The sequence below is a fragment of the Adiantum capillus-veneris genome, chromosome 19, assembly GCF_014529385.1.
Source record: "Adiantum capillus-veneris isolate H3 chromosome 19, ASM1452938v2, whole genome shotgun sequence".
In the NCBI taxonomy this organism is placed as follows: domain Eukaryota; kingdom Viridiplantae; phylum Streptophyta; class Polypodiopsida; order Polypodiales; family Pteridaceae; genus Adiantum; species Adiantum capillus-veneris.
Window position 1 is genome coordinate 13,726,981 of NC_140949.1, and position 21,603 is coordinate 13,748,583.

General features: G+C 40.7%; 1 protein-coding gene across 3 annotated transcripts in view; it reads left to right on the forward strand.

Annotated features, from left to right (window-relative positions):
* Window positions 1-10,677, forward strand: part of LOC147433595 (uncharacterized protein ycf23-like) — a 36,483-nt gene extending 25,806 nt beyond the window's left edge. The window contains exons 8-11 of one of the 3 annotated variants that reach the window (XR_015185283.1): window positions 8,626-8,748; window positions 9,542-9,678; window positions 10,317-10,403; window positions 10,503-10,677. Coding sequence is in view for 2 of the 3 variants with exons in the window: in XM_086490273.1 (XP_086346399.1) it covers window positions 8,626-8,748; window positions 9,542-9,678; window positions 10,237-10,291 (315 nt within the window). In the remaining variant the exon portion in view is untranslated. Of the gene's footprint in view, window positions 1-8,625; window positions 8,749-9,541; window positions 9,679-10,236 lie in introns of all 3 variants that reach the window. The other 2 variants (XM_086490273.1, XM_086490274.1) reach the window with 2 other exon arrangements.
* The last annotated feature ends 10,926 nt before the right edge of the window (window positions 10,678-21,603 follow it).

Sequence of the window (21,603 nt, forward strand, 5' to 3'; positions counted from 1 at the left end):
GGGGGTATTAGGGACCGTTTAGGGCCAAAACCCTAAACCTGCAAAAATACACAGCAGGCTGTAATTTACTGTTTCGGGCTCCGTTTCGCGTGCCGGTCGCATCCGTAGCAAGTCCTCGAGCTCCTGCACCTGTAGGGCTACTTGCCCTTTGAATCGGACGAGATTTCTAGCGTGAAACCTCTCCGAATTCACCTGTACCGACGGGGGATTAGCCGCTAGCTAATCCAGTACCTGTGCAAGAGGCTCTTGCCTCGGCAATCACGCATGAACCCACACAGCTGTACATTGGTCAATTGAAAAGCCCACTAGAGGGGCATAACATACTGCCATAGGGGAGAGAGAGGGCAGTGCGTAGCGTGCAGGGCATCACTCCTGGCACCGCTCTGTACATAGGAGGGAAAGGAAGCACTCCATAGCTCTTAACCTGTGACAAAACTGAAAAATGAGCCTTCTTCCTCCTAAATTCAGCGCCACTTCTTGTTGCATGAGGAAAGTGCACCAAAAGGTGCCACTTGGCACATTTACAAGCATTTTCCCTTTTCGGGGTTGCCGCCTAAAAATCTCCCAACCGGTTGCCCAATTGACTTCACGGCAGAGTAAGAAAATGTTCCCCTTGTCATTCCGGAGGTAATGACGCAAACACATTTTCAGGTCCCAAAATAGCAGTTCCCTAAATTTTAGGAGATGCTGCCATTGTATCTTTCTAGGTCATGTGACCCCCTTTGTACATTGCAGCCACACCCAAAACTGAAATGTAGCCTCTGTAGCAAAGGATTCCACTTTGCTTAGTCAATGACCCCACTTTGGCTAACCATAGTCTTTGTCTAACCTTAGTGCTCTCTTGCACTCAGGCCTGGACTCCCTTTGGACAGTTCCACACTAGCTATGCAATGCAGGGCAGTTAGATTTCCCGAGGGGTGTTTCCAAAAAGTGAAAGTAAATAAATAATAAGAAAGAAATCAACAAAAAGGATAGATAGTAGTCACACGCTGGTAACACCATCCAAGCCAAGCTCCGGGTGACTCCGAATGTAGTCGCATAATGATGCCTGATCTCCCGCATCTCACGGGTAAACTCTCCAAGAGAGTCCAAAGCACTGAAGTCCCACTCCAATTTGTAGATCCAAGCAATGAACCTATCTAAGAAGAGATCCAAGATTCTCTCCATAAGTCCATGTAGATGCTCCCGTGTAAGCAAGTCATTTGATGTGTCGAGGTCAAGTGGTAAGTGTCTGTCCACCAAAGATGGTGGTGTCTTCTCTGGGAATGTCAAAATCGCATATGCCATGAGCATGGCCATATCTCGCGTGAACTCCTCTGATGAGTGCATAGGTGTGTCCATAGCAAATCACAAGTCACCACCCCCTCTAGAGTGTGCAACCGCCAAATGATGGCTGGAATGAATGGATCTCCCAAGGATCGTACGCCCGTAGATGATCAAGCAGATGTTGAAGATACCGTGTACTACAGCAGTCACTGAGAGAACGCATGGACCACTACTGGCAAGAGGTAACTTCATCCTCTCTGAAAACACAAGCCAAGAGGTTGCTGTCCACCCAAAAACGCAACTGCGAGGTGATGAAAACACTGCCATCCAGTGATCACTCTCGGAACGGACCGGAGCGATGCAGAGGGTATGAGGAGGATGGTGAATCCCTGGCACAACCCCAAGTGGGCTGGAAACAGAGAAAACAGCAGTGGTATATGGCTGAAATCTGGTGGAAATGGAGAGTATACAAGCCGGCAAGGCACCAGATGCCAAGCCGGGTAGATAGGGTAAGATCCGGCAAGATCTGGGGTGTACCTCGTGTCACAAGCAGCCCCATGCTTAGAAAACGCAGTTCCTCCAAAAAACGCAGGCCCCCTAAAAACGCAGGTGGCTGCCTCAAAAACACAGATGGAGGAGCTGTGGTTCCGGCGAGGGAAAGGGGTCTAAGCCCTAGTGCTAGCAGAGGGAGAGAGAATCACTGCCTATAAATGTGAAAACGCAGGTGGAAACCTCAGTTCTTTGCGATAGAAGTGCTCCAAACTCCATCGCTAGCCGGGTTGATGCAAAAACCCTGGCAGATCAAGCTTGAGGAGAGAACCTTTGCAGAAGCGTTGGTCCCATGGAGAGTCTGAAGTTGCTGATACCATCTAAAGCTGAGCTCTGATACCATGTGAGAGTGCGCGTGTGCGGAGGCATGAGAGAGAGAGAGAGAGAGAGAGAGAGAGAGAGAGAGAGAGAGAGAGAGAGAGGACACAAAAACGCTGGTGTGTGGAAGAGGGGGCGATCAACCCTCCATAACTACGAGAACAAGAGACCCTCAAGACAATGTATTAGTGTGTGTATCTGTGGGTACCCCCCTGGCCCCATATATAGGTGCCCAAGGGGAGGTAGGGCAATGCAAGAAAAAAGCACCCACGACCCATCAAGAAAAAATAGAAATATGAGGGCGCCCGGACAAGGTGGGCGGGCGGCCCAGAAGTGGGCGGCCGGACAATGTAGTCTAAATACATATGCAAAGGGTGGCTAGCAGCCCGGAGGCACACTAGCTTTACATGCATGCCCTAGACCTTTGAAGCAGCAGAGAGGTGTAAGTTCAACATTTCTTTGGATCTTCTTTTATGTGCATCCTCAAATCCTCATGAATTTTGGATAACTATAGAGCAAGGTTTACAATAGCTGGGTTCTTCACTTGATGATCCGCATGGATATCCATTTTGGGATGCTGACCATGGTTGGCAAAGAAGGGGGTGTGGCGAGTAGAAGCATGAACAGTGTTAATGTAAGAAAATGGTAGTAGATCCACCTAATTATCTTGGTGCCAATTGACTGCACAACTTAGATATTGCTCGAGGACTTGATTTTGTCTCTCTGTTTGTCCATCACTTTGCGGGTGATTGGCTGATGAGAAGTTTATCTGTACTCCTAGTAACTTGAAAAGACTTTTCCAAAAGCTAGAGAGGATGTGTGGGCCTCGCTGGAAAACAATGTCATTAGGTAAGCCATGACAACGATAGATATGCTGTAGGAAGAGTTTGACTGTACCTTCTCTGGTGATGGTTTTGGTGGTTGGAATGAAGTGTGCCAGCTTTGTAAACCGGTCCACGAATACTAGAATGGAGTTACCCCTGTGATAATGCTAGCTCCACAATGAAATCCATGGATATGGGTCACAATGGCTTGCTTGGAATAGGCAAGGGATGATGAGGGGCCTTGGATCTATTGCAAGTGTCACGAGTGTCTGCATACTCCTTGACAAGTTTCTACATTTGAGGCCACCAATAGTTATGTGACACAAGCTCAATTGTTTTATTGACCCCAAAATGTCCTGCTGTTGGAAGGCATGCCTCTTTTGTAGTATTTACAAGCGTGTTGAGCATGGGGGAATATAGAGGAGACCTTTATAGTAATTCAACCCATCAAGTCCTCATTTACACTTCCTTGCCCTTGTAGGTGTCTTTCGATATTCTAGGCAAGCGGGTCCTTGGCAGTTTGCTCCTTCACTTGGACGAGAAAAGTAGAATGTTGTGGACCCTTGCTTATGGTTGCGTTTAGCTTGAGCTGCTCAAGCTTCAAGATTATTGACTCTTGTCGATCAAATGTTGCATCTCCTTCTTTAGGTGAAAGGTAGGACCTTCTCGGTTTGGCTTACCTTGTTGATGGCCAGGTCTATAAGAAATAATGAAGTCAAATCTTGATGAGATACCACTCCACCTTGCTTGGTGACAATTCAAGACACGGGACGACACCCCCAAATTTACTTGCGAAAAGGCGAGATGTGGCGTAGAGTTGGCGGAACTTTTGAATTAAAAAAAAATCTCGTACAGATCTGTACGATACGGAACATTCTGTATGGAAGCAACCTTGCGTATGTCACTTGTGCTGCTTGTGACGGTTTCTTTCCTTCCCGTTTTGTTTACTGCTCTAATTCAGGTATTTTTCTTTGTTTCTCATGGTTTTTGTTAGTTTAGCTTGCTTGCTTGTATGCGCCTTATTTCTTTTGTGTGTGATGCTTGTGCCTGTGGATCTGCAAGTGCTTGAGGGGAGTGCGTTCTATACGACTGCTTGTGGTTGAGGTGTGTGTGCATGTATCTGTCAGGTGCAGCGAAAGAGAATAAGGATTTGCTCGGATCTAGTACTCCGCATACAAGCACAAGGGACACTTTACTTCACTTGAAAGAAGTGAACCGAACTGAGAGAAAGAGAGAGACAAGAGAGAGCAAAGAGACGACACAGGGATGTTGGGTCCCAACTCTCAAGGGCCCCCTTGCTATGTTGCCAGAGCAAGTACTTTCTTTTTTCTTGCACAAATGCTACTACCATGATGCAGATGCTAATGGGTACTAATGATACTGATGCTGGGGATTGGAGGTACTATGTTGATGACGACGACGACGACGACGACCGTCACTGACATGACGATGTCGCCATGAAGATGACGACGCGAGGTTAGGGCTGAAATCTGAAAACGCTAGGTCTAATTGCTGTTGATCTGTGACTGCTACGGGACTGATCAGTAACCGCCGACGCGGGCAAGGCTGGGAATACAAAAACGCTGGCTGTCTGAGGCTGTCAATGCAAAACGCTGGCTGTTTCTGGCTGAGAACTGAGTGCTGATGCAACTGCTGGAAAATGGGAACAAACGGCGAGGATCTGCAACCAAAGGGGTGCGGGATCGGCGAGGCTAAGGGTTGAAAAACTGAACGTAAAGACCAGAACCCTAGAACCCTAAAGAGAATTCCATAAATTACGTTGCTATGCTGACGTGACAGATCGTACGGAAAATTCTGCGTTTTGGGCTGGCTGTGTCACGTGGCAAGCTGTACGGATCTCCGCGATTTACGCTGACAGCTTTTGGACGTGAAGCTTTTGAGTTTACAGCTTTTCATGTACTTGCTTTTGATTTTGAAGGCCATTGGCCTAGAAAGATGTACTGAGGGGGTACTTTCTCTCTTAGATTTTGCTAGAGAGCACTGAGCAGAGAGGACCCCCAGATTTTTAACTTTGCTTAAGCATTAATATAAAAATAAATAACGAAAGGGGCACCAGACTTTGGGGCCAATACCTCTAGGCACAGAACTATGCCGGGCCTTGTCGACTCTCTATTTAACTGTGATTAAATTTGTGAAGTCGTGTGTTGTGCCAGATTTCCGGCTTGGGGTGTCCAAGAGTGTAACAGTGGTATTAGAGCTTAGCCGATTTTCCTTCCATCGGGAAATCCGATCCTTTTACTGCGACACACATGGATTCAGGTGACAAATCCCGCAAGAATCAGACGAACCCAAGCGACAACTCCGGATCGGGACAAAGTACGGAAAATTCTAATGGACGATGACCGGATCCTGACGATTCAAAAAAAGAGTACGGGCCACCACGGCCTACAGAGTATGAACGAATGGAGATGCGACGTCAACAACAGATTGATGCTTGTGTGAAGCAAATGCTCAAGTATTTGAAGGATTCTTAGTATGCAAAATTTTTGACCAAGCATCCGATCAACGATGTGCATACCCGATGGCGTACAACCATCAACTCACCTATAAAGTAGGCATTGAAGAAACTACCTGCCCCGCGAACATACATTGAAGATGAACTTGATGATGTGATTGAACGACGAGTCAACCAATTACTGAAGACCACGAAGCATTCAAAGAGACGCAACAAGGGAACATACTACCCTGGTTATTTGGGTCAACAGTCTTCTTTTGCAAATGCACGGAAAGCCAAGAAGCGTGTACGCTTTGAGGGTGTGTACAGTTTGTCCTCATCCTCTTCTGATAGTTTCGACAACTCTTTCTCTTCTAACTCCAGTGATGAGGACAGAAAAGGCAAGAAACGATGAAAGAACCAGAGACATGGAAAGAACATGAAGAAGGCCAATAAAAGCAAATCCCACCGAAGATCTCGAAATTTTTTTGACAGTTCTGAGGAGGATTCATCCTCTTATGAGAGTTGGACTCTGATGACCAGATGTATTATTTAAGAGGAAGCACTTTTATAGAGCCAATCAATACGACTTTCTCGAGGATAAGAGCAAGAAGACCAAAGAATTCAAGGAGGGTGGACAAGCACTAAAATTTGATACCTTTTCAGGCTTTCGAGATGCGCACAAGGCCCTTGCCTTTATTCAAATTCAATGTAGCTTTTTTTGGAGGGCGTTATGCATGATGGAGCTAATGGTTATATTGTCTTGTGGGTGACTACCATGGGTCTATACCTTGCACTTTCCTTCAAGGGTGAATCTGGGCTTATCCTGGATTCATCTAGGTATATTTTTTAGTCGTATTGCGGACATGCAGACTTCACATTGTGAAGTTTTCGTCCGAGTTACGACCAATTGATATTGTGCTAATTCTTTCTATCTTTTGTGGTGCGTATGCCCTATCAACTACCTCATTTTTGTGCTAATTTTTCCGATTTAATGCTTCTTTTAGTGCTAGGCTTCATTATGGCTGAGTCTGCCCTTGATCTCCGGAGTCATGACAGAAACTCAGCACGGTGAACTTTGTGTTGATGTATGCTCATGTGTGTGTGTGCGTGTGGTGTGTGTTGTGTTGGGGAGCATATGTTAGTACCTAGTTCTACACCCACTATTGGGCACTGACGACGTTAGTGGGGATGTCGTGGTATTTAGTCAATACTATGCATGATGGAGCTGATGGTTATATTGTATTGTGGGTGACTACCATGGGTCTATACCTTGCACTTTCCTTCAAGGGTGAATCTGGGCTTATCCTGGATTCATCTAGGTATAGCTTTTTCTGGAGGGCGCTATTCAAAGAACTCAAAGATTAGGAGGGCAGCATCGTATTTGAAAGGAAATGCACGCACATGGTGGCCCACTCTTCTGTTACGAAAAGAAGTACCAACAAAGTGGCTAAAGTTCAAGCGGCTGTTTATATCCTTGTGGCTCACTCGGGAGTACGATCGTGATGTGATTACCACTTGGAATCATCTTCGGATGACCAAGGGAGATACTTTGGACATTTACTACGAGAGATTTTGGGATGTTTTTCTACCCGCCTGCTCTTTTAAAAAGTTCAGTTTTAAGTAGAAAATCCAGCGATTTCGCTGTGGACTTCTCAAAGGGATACGAGATTACTACTTATTATAGAAATCTGAGTCCATACAACAACTGATGGGACATGCTAAGCAAGGGTTTGCTATGCATTCAGGTAACTTGACTTATCCAACAGATCAACTTTCGACAAATGATGACAGAAGAAGAGGAAAGAAAGATGCTCGTCCGTGATTGACAGAGAAACAGAAAGACGAATACCTCAAAACGAGGAAGTGTTTTGACTATGGGAAACAAGGATATACATCTGCACGATGCCCCAAAAAGGCACAAGAATGAGAACTACTGACATGTCGAAATAGTACAGGGCAAGAAGATACTTGCTCCAGAATAGATACTGGATAAGAAATTGAAAAGATTTTGATGTGCTGGCAGTATTCTGCTTTATGACTTTTTGAATGAACAACTTTGAAATGGGAATTCCTGAAGATGACTTTGATTTATGTGTGTAATTAATGTTTTTTTTGGAAGATCTTGTTATTTGTGTACAGATAACATGTGAAATCGAGAATGAGATGGTGACGAATTTGCATATGAATGCAATTGGGAGCAATGACGCTCAAGAATGAACCTGATCACGATTCAAGGTAAGAATCATGAATTTTGAATGATGATGATGATTCCTATATGAATGAGATGACTAGATACTGTGGTGAGCGCATTAAGAGTTCCTAAGGGATGGGATGGCTACACAGGGATCTAGGTGCATCAAGACTTCTTAACGGATAAGATGACTATATAGCCACGCTCGTTGGTGCTACTAAGCTAGGAGCAAGGGAGTGAGGAAGAATGTTACAAACTTGGACACCCCAAGTCGGAAATCTGGCATGACACACACGGTAATCACTTATAACACTTCACAAATTCAATCACAGTTTGAGCACCAATGAGCGTGGCTATATAATCTTTGATGAGATGTCAGCAAAATGGGAAAAACGCAACCTTTTGGAACCTTATTCTTTGTCCCAAAATAATAATGGTGATGCTAAAAGAACGGCATGGTATGATCACTAGCTCATTGAAATTTATGGAAAAAATTATGATATGGTATAGAAAAATCCTCAACCTTCTTAGTATGCAATTGATTGCAAAAAATTGCTATTTTTAGTGAAATGCTATGGTACACCAACTTTGGAGGCTTACCATGACCAAATAGTGAGGAATTTTCAACGTTGCTCATTTTTCCCTAAGTAGTCGTATCTTAACTTTAAGCACAAGAAAGACTTTTTAAAAGAGAATGGATCTCGTATGAGTTTGGAGGTTTTTTTCAAAACCCTGAAAGGACACTTTTATGTCTTGTTAGGTTACCAACCTAGTGTTAAGTATGTAGGGGATTCATTCTTTCAAGTCCTGTACAAAGTTTTATGAAAATATAGAATTTATTAAATTTGTACTGTGTGATGTCTTACATCAGCTGTCGTCTTGAAGAAGTGATTGTTCTTTTGTGGTAGCTTTATATTTACAATAGACACCCCCCTCCCCCCCCCAACACAAACACAGACACACACACACACACCCCCCACAAACGCCCTCACACACACCTTTTTTTGATATATTTGCAGGCTGCTCCAACACTAGCAGCTGCATATTCAATTTCTAAAGCGGTGCAGATTCCAGTCATGTGTGCTTCTGGTTTAAGTGATGTCACAGCACCACTGGCTCTGGCTGCTGGGGCTGCCGGAGTGGTATGTTTTCTTTTGATCTGTTCAACTGTTTAACTTTCTTTTTTGAAGATAGAACGCTGAAAGGCTTCAGCTCACGCTGATGATAAAATTCTGCTTGGAGTGAGAGTGAGTACTTGGTAGGGGTTGGTGCGTGAGCTGTGTTACATTTTTTGAAAATGTCAGTCAAATTTAGTATCAAGAGAAAGGAAAAGGAAAACAGTTAATGGTCTTATTGTAGCACCAAAAGCTTTGATTAAGAGTGTCGTCGACTACATGTTGCTACTGAGAAACCTTCAGAATGTACATGTGGAAGCATGTTTGACAACTGTAAATTGGAGGAAGCTTTGGCATAGCGGTGTAAAGCCCAAAATGTTTCTTTTTGGTACTTGAGAAACTGTGAAACGTGCCTGGTGGCCATGAGAGATGTGTTTGTCCTTGAATCATTGTTCTAGTCAAAATTTTGTGATTTGGAGTCCGTCAATTCTGTTGTCCAAGCTTGCTGCCTAACTGATAAGTTATCCCTCAGTTCACGATTTACATCTCGGTCTGAACCACAGTCTACTGGTTAACGGTAGGTTGCCACTGATGTGGCCTGTAGATTTGATCTATTTGCCAGAGGTCAGAGATGTGTGTTGAGTTAGCACTATTCAGGACCTTTGGAGTCAAAGTTTTAGTGTCTTTCCTTAATGCCTATGGATATTCTTTCATTTGCTCAATATTTTTCTGAAGCTAATTACACAAACAGGGAATTTTTAACTGACTTCTATTGTTTCTATTTATGTATAACTCCTAATTTCTTTTTGGTTTTTGGCAGGGAGTTGGGTCAGCAATCAATAAACTGGACAATGAAGTAGCAATGATTGCCTCTGTTAGAAGTATTGCGAATGCTTTGGGCCTTGCTGCTCAAGTCTCTGCTCAACATGCTGGTCCTATTGGATCTTCTAGGGTCAGGTGAAAAAAAAATTGGTTTCTAGATTGAAGGGATGGGTAGTTTGACTGGCTAGTCAGTGCTCAGGTTGTATGTTTGGCGACAGTAATAAAGGCAAGAATGGGACATTGCGATTTTGTGAGTCCCCATTAGGCACTTGGAAATTTTGTTTTACTTGAGGTGTACATGACTTTTGAAATGGCAGTAGCTAACACATTTCTCTTTGTATGTAACTTTTCAACGACTTTGGTTTTTGTACTTACGCTGTGATCTTTGCTAGTGTGAATGAGTGCACCTCACAAGAGTTTCACGGACAGCTGAAAGGATTGAACTTTAGATTTGCTAAGGGATCCCTTAGACAAGAAGAGAGGTGTACAAATCTATTAAGGTTTTTCTAGTTTGGATATTCAATTGCCTCATTTGTAAAGCATTCAAATGATTGCTTGTAGCATGTGATGTTGTCACTTAGATTTAATATAAATTAAAGAATGTTTTTTATAGGCTTGTGGTGCTCACCTCCGAAATTTTGGATTTGCCACTCTGCTTAACTGGCTTTTAACTCCATCTCTCCTCTCTTGTAGCATGTCTCCGAAAGTCTGTAGAAATGGATTTGCCACCCTGCTTGACTGGCTTTGAACTCTGTCTCTCCCCTCTGCTGTAGCATGTTGAAGCTAGTTGGAGTAGCTTCACTATGATGGCGACATGCACTAGGCATCCCTTTGGAAGATGTACTATGCGAATGACAAAGGTGAGTTGTAGAAAAGAAAAGAATTTCGGTGTTGCCCGTTTAAATCTTTGCAACTCCAATCAATCAGAGGTCTATGATTTGATTATCACGCTGGTGCAGGTGCATCTGCCGTCTTGTATATGCACTTTGTTTCACTTTGTATCTGCAGTGGGTTTCCACCAGCTATTACAAGACTTTGCCAAATTTTAGCGCAACATAGGGGTAATTGATAAATGCGAAAAGATGTACGCTGATGCTGGAATATAGGTATAATCGAGAATAATGTTGTGATATGCATGGCAGTTGTTGACATGCATGCCCGAGTGTGGTACTTTTGAAAGACCCCTAGCAGTTTTTCATGACCTCATTTTGAAATGTCGTCTTTTGGAATGTGCTACCAACGGGATAAGCCCAACATTGGGCTTTTTGTTGAAAATCTCCAGTGCTTGGGATGTATACCTGATGATGCATAGTCATAAGAAACGCTTTGATGATGCCAAGTAGAAACAAATAGGGGCGAGTTAGGGTAAAATAATACCTGAAACTGAGCATTGTGTTAGTAGTCACATTACATGTGTGTTAATTTAATCAGCCATCACTTTATATACTGTGCTAAATTTTTAATTTTTAACCATACAGGTCAATAGCAAGCCATAGGTAAGAGTTGGTGCTTGTGCAATGAACGAAGTTGTAATATGCCAGGAGTCCTTGTTAGAGTTGAATAGTGTGTGCGTTTGTATGGTTGGAAGCTTACTCTAGCTACAAGAGAGTTCTCACAAGTCATGATGTCTTTGTTTTGTGGGTCTCACATGCAGAGAGGGAATGTCACACTTTGTAGAAACAAGTTGAGCCTGTGACATTTCAAGACTAAAGTTTGTCCTTAAATAGGTGTTTCATCACCCTGTTTCGTTCTCATTTATAAGTCATTTAGGTGTTTCAAGTTCTGGTTTCTTTTGAGTGGACAATACGGGATTTCATGTGGCTATGATATGGAGGGGCTCTTACCAACTGTCATATCATGGGAGCTAAGAGTGTAGAAGAGATATGCTCAAAACGGTAAAGGCGTGCGTTGAATGCAGGCTGAGGGTATCCTGTGACATTGTTTTGCTTGGTAGATCTATTTAGTCTAGGTCTGGTGGAGAAGATCAAGAATTGGTTAATAGTTTTTGAAACTGTGTATGATTTGAAGCCCGATGTTGAGCTTTTGACTTGCGTGATTGACCTTCTTGAACTGGCTGGGCACCTCAAAAAGGCAGTTGAAGATATTTTTGCACGGGCTGGACACCTCACAAAAGGGCAGTTGAAGTAATTGAAGACCTGTCTTTCTTGGGTAAGTCTGCTTATTCGGCAGTGGAATGTACACGTTTCCATGGAGTTTTGATGTGCAAAAGTATAGGGTTGAGAAAAAGAAAACTCGGGAAAATACCCGAGTTTACTTTTGCGAGAAGACCTACAGCACGCGTCTAATGTCGGGGCCTTTGATCACATCTCGCATGCCCGTGGTAGATATAGTTGAGGCTAGGGGCATAGTCTCTCGATACTGTACAGATTTGTTGGATATGCGGGAGGTAGGCAAGCTGAATGAGCGTAAAAATGGTTAAGGGCATTCCTCCATTGTGTCTCCTTGAAATCCGCACTCTCAATAGTCCATTGTCGATTCTCTGACGGGTTTTTCATTAAAGGTTCCGTGCCATTTGCCATGAGGCCCCTATCCTCGTATATAGGTCGTAGGGAATGGAAAGTTAGCTTCTGAGATGCGTATCAAATGGGCATATGGAGAGTGGTAGGTAGGGCCCCCCAATCTCAAAAAGAAAAAAAACCCTCTCAAAAGATCTCAATGCATTAGTGAAGGGTGAGTTTAGAAAACGAAAAGCCCATTGGAAATAATTGATCTCCATATAAAAGAGTGGTCGAGTATCCATTTATCTTTTTCTTTTCTTCAACCTTTAGTTTCCTTGCACTATGCAAATGTAAGATAGTGAATTAATTTTTTTTTGAAGCCATTAGGTAATGCAAATACAAATAGGAAAGTTCCTCCCACATTGAAAGAAAAACGCAGTCAACATTGGAGGGATAAAAGCAACCAAGATATGGCTCATTGTGTACAAGATTATGATAATGTGGACATCGATACCAACTCCATGCAGTTCGTGTATGGTTTGCCCATTTGTTTAAGGCCACAAGCATCCTCGTGCATCTCTTTGTATCTTTTTGATCATAATTTTTGTTCGCACTCTGGCTACTCCGATTTCCAATTAGTTTGCAAGGTTGTATAGGTTTTGGAAAAGTATCTAGAGATGTTGTGAAGTCTAATGAACAAACTTACATGAGTCAAGAGATACATTATTGCTCCACTTTTCAAATTCACACAATTTGCACATGAAATCAATCAAGCAAAACTAGTTCTACTCGAGCACTGTGTGTGAGAGCGTGTGCACGTGCCCGCATGCGTGCGTAGGCACGCAAGAGCAAGTACGTTCGTGAGTAATGCCCATAGTGTTACTATTTCCACCTCTTGATGCCCATTTTGAGCTACCCAATCAAGGAGTGGTTGTGAACAGACATAAGAGGGATGGGCAAATGTTAACAAATTCTTTTGGCCAAGGTGAACAAACATAAGAAGGATGGGCAAATGTTAACAAATTCTTTTGGCCAAGGAGCCCAACTTGATGTGCTACAATTTGATATGATATAGTAGAACTTTATGGTTCACTAGTAAGATCGCAAGACCCTTGCCAAAATAACTGTGTCATCATTGTCATTAGCAATAGGTGACTAGCCTTTCACATCACCAAAAATCCTTTTCATGAAGTTGTATCAGGTGTGCTCCAAAAGAATATTGTTGCTTTTCATAGGTACACAAGGAATTAGATTTGATACCTTTAAGGATGTATGAGCTTCACATCACATGCCAAACCCATCATTTGTATCAACATAGCACATAGCGATATGGGTAGTGTCTTTCAGTTGCCCATGCACGGATATGCAAACTTTCTCGACTCTCTGATCAATAAAATGAGAGCAAGACAATATTGCTAGATATTGTCTTACGCTAGATATTCCACATGTCACATATGCACCTCTTCCATCAACAAGCAAAAGAGGTATTTATGTTTTTGGCATGACTATTTAACCTTGTTATAGACTCCCAACCTTTTTGACATGTTTGAGTGCTATTTTCGTATACTCTTCACCACTCATTTGTAGCTAAATGTAAGCTTTTTGTCAATAACTTTCAAGCCATGTCCCAAATTCCTTTGGAGAGGCACAACCCATAGCTTGTGATTAGCTGTCTAAGTGCCTTTGAAGAGGCACCACTTGTAACCCTTCTTTGATAACCCCCTTGCAATCAATAAAGTGAATTAAACAACAAAATAGAACTTTGTGTATATGGCTAGCTATAGCTCTTAATTCATGGCCAATAAATTACATATGTTAGTGATAGAGCATTTAGTACATTACAAAAGTTTCCACAACGCAAAATTACTATACACTACTATTTACCAAATCCAGCCCACTGTGAAAAGGGTCATCATTATTATCTTAGTTTTTGAGTCAAAATTAGGATTATTAAATTAACACACTAAAATGTGCCAAAATTTGCCAATTCTCTTCAAGACACTTGAAATCTGGTCAAGACTTGTGAAAGTCTAGAAGGGGAAAAGTAGACTAAAGATTGTTCTTTTGTGAACACGGTCATGCACAAGCAAGTTGTGAACATTGCTATGTCAATGCAAGGAAGTCACCCTCTCCATGTTTCGACAAAATTGGCCATGGGGGCTCGATAAAATACCCAAGAGAAGGTATATGTTGTATATGAAACCCACACTCTGCTTATTACGCATATGAGGATTGGAATAAGAAACTTATAGAGTCATCCAATGATGTCAAAACTCTTGAGAGAGAGTAAACCACATCCAAAAAATAGACACTCATGACATGTGAAACCAAGTCATGATTGCACATATTCTTTTGGAATTTTAATGGATGGCTCTTGCAATCTATGAACTTACAAAAGAGGTAGATGTTATACTATTTGTTGAAACTGGGAAGCATGATTCCCAAAGGATGAATGGATTTGACAATGGATTCAAAAGTATATGTACATTGTTTGATGTGGACACAAAGTGCAAAGAACAGGGAGGACCAAGGAGAAGTAGGAGTTTTGATCAAGGAAGGATGAAAAGGCTATGCTATCTATGTACAATTATCTTTCCAATACATCTTATCTCTTTACCATTGAGGATCTATGTAGGGACAATAAAAAAATTTGAACCCTTGCAAGGCAGGGCATTTGAAAGTGATGAAGCTAGAAAACAATCAATGGACTAGAAAGAAATCATATGGTTGGATTTGTGATAGGCTTAACCTTTTCACATTAGCATGGCATGCCTCAAGATTGGATCTTTGATGGAAAAGCTTTTTGAAACTATATTGCAAGAAAAATTGACGACATGGGTTGAAGGAAATAGAAACATGCTCACAAGCTTTTGTCAAAGTCATAACATTATTGATTATCTTGTTACTCTTTGGGCTCTCATGGAGGAAAGCCAATTGAAAGGAAAGGATTGTATTGTTGCTTTGTGAAATTTAGGAAGTGCTTTTGGTATGGTTCCTCAGTAATATGTTTGGAGATGCATGGAAAACTCCAAGTAATAGGTGGATACATGTGTGCAATTTCACCATATTGAGAAAAGGATGTGTTGAGTACACATGGGAGAGGAATTTTCAAAACTTTTTCTCAAGAAATATTGGTGTTATGCAAGGGTGATTATTCACCAACTCTCTTTGGGCTATGCATTGCATGCTTGTGAAAGCCCTCAACAAGGGGAAACCATGCACTGGTATAATTCAAACAAACACACTCAAAGTAGTAGAAAGCTTCAAGGGCCTTGTCCTTCATGTTCTAACAAATCACAACAAAATGGCAGGAATGTTCCATGTATCATCTTGAAATCGGGAAGAAAGCCGACTATGCATTTTCATTACTAGGTATGATGAGCATTCACTAGATGTGCTTATCATCTAGCAAGATACATTGTAACAATGGAAGGAGATTTAGAAAAAAGTGCCACATTGTTAAGGCTAACTGGAACAAGAAATAAATAGCATTTTGCATACAGCTCCCTAATTTTTTGTTTCTATCGAATGTAGGAGGATTCTAGTGACAAGCTGATATAGTTTCGTTAGCGTGGGGGACTCCTAGTATTAGGAGTCGGTTTTGGGCTTCTAGTGTTATAAGCAAGTATATGAGGAGATTTGAAGCGTACTTAGGAGAAATATTTGCATTTTGATATATTGAACTCCTTGTTTTATATTTTACTTGTATTGGATAATACGTGTTTTAACTCGGGAGTAAAAATTTAGAAAAGAACAAGACTTAGTGTTTCTTTTTCTCATAGTACATTTCATCCAAATACAATTTTGTGAAGAAAAATGGACATTAGTCCATTTTGGGCCACACAAGGGATATAAAATTTGCACCACCAAGTAATAACCAAATACTTAATGCATACAGAGCAAGGTGGTGGCAAATATAGAGAACATAGGCATATTAAGGATCTTTCACTGGTTCTACATCCTAGTTTTCTCAAAGGAAATACCTATGCGTTTTCAAGTACTCCATTCACAATTTTCATGCATATGTTTTTGAAACTTCAACATTATTATATGGTCCATAATCCCTTCCAATAGATTTCAACATATTTTTTTAATCTCTATAATATCATTGAAGTTACAGACAGTTTCACCATTTTTTTTTTTGGTATGAAACTTATAAAAATAGCTTGGAAATATAGTGTCTTTTCTTAGGAACCTCGAAGAGTATTGAGCTCTCAAGCTCAAGTTTGTCTTAGCTTGTGTGCTTGTCTAATGGATTGTTAATGGATTGTTTGTGTTGGGATTCTCTAGATATATTTGCCCCATTGCAAGTCTCAACTCTCTTTCTTTTTGCTTTCAAGTGTGTATGTGCATGTGTTTGTGATTAGCTATGCATGTGCTTATTTCTATTCACAGAGATGATCTCGTCAATGCTTGTGTAGAAATTTCCATGTGTGTTTTTTGTGCATACTTTGTTGACTTGGGAATTGATCTCTTGGTAGAGTGGATGTAATGGTATTTATTTATGGTGCATCAACATATATTTGTTATATGAATGATAGGTGGAAATCTATTTAGATCTCAATTCTTGTAACACTTTTGGAATTTTATACATATGCTCACATGGGTTCACTTAGGGGGGAGTGGCCATTGCCCCCAATTGGTGTTGATCTCCCCTCCCTCCCCCCCCCCCCGCCCCCTCTCTCTCTCTCTCTCTCTCTACCTTTTAGCACTCCAGTTTCGGAGGTCTGCACACCGCTCTCTATCATTCTATGTTCGTGTCTTGTGTGCAATCATGTGCACATACGATTCTCTAGGTATGCACGTTGGTCGATTTTGTGGCGTGTATGTGTGCTATTTTATGTATTTCCAAGGTCCCCGCATTGTCTAGGTATCGAAGACGAGCATGTTCTTGGTGATGTCACTACCTTCGAGATGGCGTAGTTAATGGAGCGAAATTACAATTATATGAATCCAAGTTTCTTTATTTCTTTCTTTCATTGGTGATTGCATGAATCTGTGATAATCGACCCCTTCAAGCAGTCTTTGGTTACAATTATATGAATGTAGTAAGTATTATTATGGTATGCTTGAAAAAGTAGTTGGAAAATAATATTGCGTGAGGCTATATAAGTTTTGATTAGTAAGCACGGTTTGGCGTTATTTTTACAACTTTAATATGTCGTAATGAGGCTAGTTTTTTATACTAGAGAGATCACTAAGAAGGGAGACCTACAACTTAAAAGAAAAGTGAATTTTGTTAGCATAAGGGTTTACCCTCGTGGGAACCATCTCCAAAATAATTGACCTTTGACTTCAAATGGGGGTCGAACAAGAAGTTGACAAAAGACTCCTGCGAGCCTGTGCACTTGTCGATGGGCTATGAACGTGTATGTCAATGGGTTCCGTTGACCTCACACTCAACACACGAATGGCTTCATCATCGGAACAATAGCAACGGAACCTGTAGGCACCCCACATCAACAAAGAGAGCAATGACATTTGATAGTTTTGCCATGGATGGCAATCTCAAAAAATTGTAACAACATTCGTCCTTTGTGGGGCACAATCTGCACAAGACACCTACCTTTCAAGCATAAAGCAAGGGCACAATGTGCCTTTGTTGAAAATAGGGACATGCAATTGAGCGTGCGGAACATACTTAAAGCGAGGAGCCTTCTTTCTAGTAGGTTAATACCTATCTAGACTCTCACCCTAGTGGTCGATGTCCATAATCCATTCAATATAATGCAAAATGTTAATACTAGGTTGGTAATGTGACACTTTTATGTCCAATTAAGTAACCATTTTACTTAATTATTTTAAGAGTTTTAAAATACTTTTTAGTGCCAAAAAGTTGGCTTATGAGTTGATTTTTTTTCGGTGTATCAATTTTTCACCATTAACCTTACTCTTGCACATCATCTGTCAACTTAAACTATGTGAAAAAATGTGTCGTGTTTTTGGTCCTTCTCCAAAGCTTGCCAACTTCACCATAAAACTCCTATTTGAGAGGTCTAGCATTGTAGAGGATTAGCTTTGGTACTTCTCAGCATGTTTTCATGCTTTTAAGGAGAAGCAGATGTTCAAATTAGTAATCCCAAAAATTCAAATTAGTAATCCCAAAAATTTATCGATCCTGTTGTTTTTTGGCAAAATCTTACACTTTTATGAAGTTTTTGGTGGCTTTAATGAAATCGGAAGGCCATTTGGATTGCATAGTTTGACTTAATAACCTAAAAGGATTCTTCCTTGAGTTTTGGAGCACCTAATACCCCATTAATAGCTTACTTTAGAAGGATGGTTGATTTTTTGAATCTAGCATGAATAAAAGCCATTCCAGTGTATAGCTAGTATAGTTTTATTGAAATTGGTAATTACCTAGGTCAATCATGTACACTTGGTAGCTAGTAACAAATCTAATCATAACCTTCAGATTTTCATATATATATATATATATATATATATATATATATATATATATATATATATATATATATATGGGACTTTGGAGGTCATAATTGAAAACCCTAATTTTTTCTTGTTTGCTGTTTTTAGTACTTCATCGTCATGACCAAGATCCTTATTAGTGAGATTTTTCATGTGCTATTGACATACTCCATGCTCCTCATGAATGTGAAGGCCCAAAAAACCCCAAAAGAACATATGTATATTGACAATATTGAGCATGGCAATATACACTTTGATGATAGGTCAGCACAATGAAAAAAATGTAAATCTATTGTATCTAATTCTATCTCCCAAAAAAACATGACGAGTTTAAAAGAACGATAAGTTTTGATCACCCAAACCATAGAAGCTTGAGGAAACATTTATCTCTTGGGAGATAAAAATCCCGAGTCTTCTCAGAATGCAATAGACAACCAAGAAATGACTATTTTGAGCAAAAAACACTGGTACATCAACTTTGGAGGCATGCATGCCTTGGTCAAAATATGCGATGTTTTACAAGTTGCCCATTTTTCTCATATGTATTGGTCCTAAAACTATAAGCTCAAGAAAGGTTTTCCAAAAAGAGTAGATTTTCTATGGTATTGTATTTTTTTTTCCCAAACCTCGAAAAGACACTTTTATGTCTTCTTACTTTGCCAACCAAGTGTTAGCATTATTTAACGCCCTTCTTGCATATTATCTCCTTCCTTATCTTATTCAATTCATTTCCAAGATTCTTCAAGAATGTCTTCTTACATCTCAGGAATTTCAAGGATTTCCTTACCCTATAAAAAGGAGAAATTGGTATCAAACCCACAACATTAGACTTACATCTATCTTTACATGCCTCTTGTAACCACTCCAATAGTGATGTTGAGTTGCTCGAGTTGCCAACACATGCTATCATAAAAAAAGGGATGCAAATCTACATCTACACCCCAAGCTATTGCACATTCCCTTCTCGTTTGCTCAACCTTTGCATGCTCTCTTTTCGTCTTCCCGCCGCCTTGCGTGACACCTGATCACACAACTTGGATACGAGGATACGAGGGGATACGAGGTCGAGGGGCAACAGACAACTTGGAGGACTTGAGGCAAGACATGGAGTCAGCACCGACGGTGCAAGTAGATTTGAGGGACAAACACACTGCTAGACATAGCATTGGCAAAGCGACACAACTTCAGAGCATAGGAATTCTAAGGCATGTGGCAGGCCGACTCAAATTCTAAAAACTCATTTACCACCAAATACCATACAACCTTTAAGCTTAAGCTTAATTGCCCTCGAAGTGGAATGTTTACAAACGACCAACAATTGTCAAAATTTTTAGCAAAAATAAAAGAGACACACACTTAGACACCCAACATGGAGAGATTTTTGAGCCCAAAAGTACGCAAAAGATTCCCACAACAATCCCCCACAATAGGCCAAAACACGCACCAAAGTAGAACTAGCATTGTAATAGTTCATTAGCACTTTGCCGACATATTGAGTGTCACAAGAGAGAGCAGTAAAAGATTCTTTCAATAGACTCTTGTCTTCATTTACATACCACCTATTGTTTAAAGCATTTTGAAATTGTCCAAGAAAGCATCCCTAATGTATATATGTAAAAAAAGGTCCTCTTACACTTATCCACCCCCAAAATTAGAGACATCCACCTCCCCTTCCCCATATAAATACACCCACCCTAGGGTTGCCACAAACAGTTTTCCTAACTAAGGAAAATAAGGACAGTCTTTAAAAAGAAATGGGTTTTAAGTTGAAATTTAAAGCATTGGCTGATATTTACACTAGAACTTGCAAAATCTTTCAACAAAAATAAGTATCCAACATCATGAGTTTGTCGCTACTTACGAGCTTCCTCTGTATGAACAACAAAGCCTTTGCAAATGTCTTCTTATTTGCTAACCGCAAAGCCAACAAAATATTTTCCTTTTGCTAACCGCTAGAGATACTCGCTCACCACGAAATACAAGTGCTACTAACCATAGCTTATTCTCATCTAACAGTGGTATTTTCTCACTAACCACGAGTTCAAGATACCTATCAATAACTTCCTTTTCAAGGAATAACTTTCAATAGTGATCAAACACGTTTGGTTTAACAATACTTTTTCCAAACAACTCTTTTAACTTGATTTAGAAAACACAAGTCTCTTGTGATGATATTTGTATTCTTGGTCATTTTTGGGACATCTTAAGCTTCCCTTACTGAGATCAACTTATGTATGGACAAAGCAAAAACTGACAATTTGACTTACCAAGATAGGAGTTGGTGCAACGACAACTTGTGATTGAGGATAACCATCAAAACTTTCATTCACTGATGCCAGAGGTTGAAGGTCCTTTGGAGCTTTAGTTATGGAGTTGGAGCTTGCCGTTATCTTCCTTGGTGGGGCCATCTCAAAGGTCTTCAAATGAGTGAATCTACAACCGAGCTTTCCTTTTTTGGACGATAGATAATGTTATATTCTTGCAGAAGCTCTATCTAGTGCTTTCGTCGCATATTCAAAGTTGGTTGTGTGAAGAGCCACTTTAAGTTCTTATGGTTGATTATAAGTCAAAACTTCTTCCCAATAAGTAATGCCTCCATAGCTTTAGAGCGTGAATGACTGCCAATAGTTCAAGGTCATGGGCTGGGTAATTCTTTTCATGTATCTTAAGCTTACATGAGGTAAATCCTACAGGTCTGCATCATTGAACTAATACTCTAGCTGCTATGCCACTAGCATCAATGGCAATGTTAAAGGTTTGGTTGAAATCCGATAGCTTTAAACAAAGCACGATGGTGACATACTGCTTAAGTTTATCAAACATTTTTTTGTGTTGTGGTTATCAACTATTCTTCACCCCTTTCTTTAAAAGGTGGATCAAGGACGAAGCAATCACAACATAGTCTTCTATAAAATTTCTATATCAGCGTGTGATCCTAAAGAATCCTCTAGCTGCTCACGTACATTAGATGGCTAGATCCATTCAACAATGTCTTGAACTTTAGCAGGGTCATCTTAGAATATAGGTTTGTGTTGTTGAAGAATATCTAGCACCTCCTCAGGTGAATTTGTGTTCTTGCTCATTCTTTGAGTATATTAGAATACCATCAAAAACTATAAGGACAAAATCATTTAGGTAAGGCTTGAAAATATCTTGCATCAATCTATTGAAT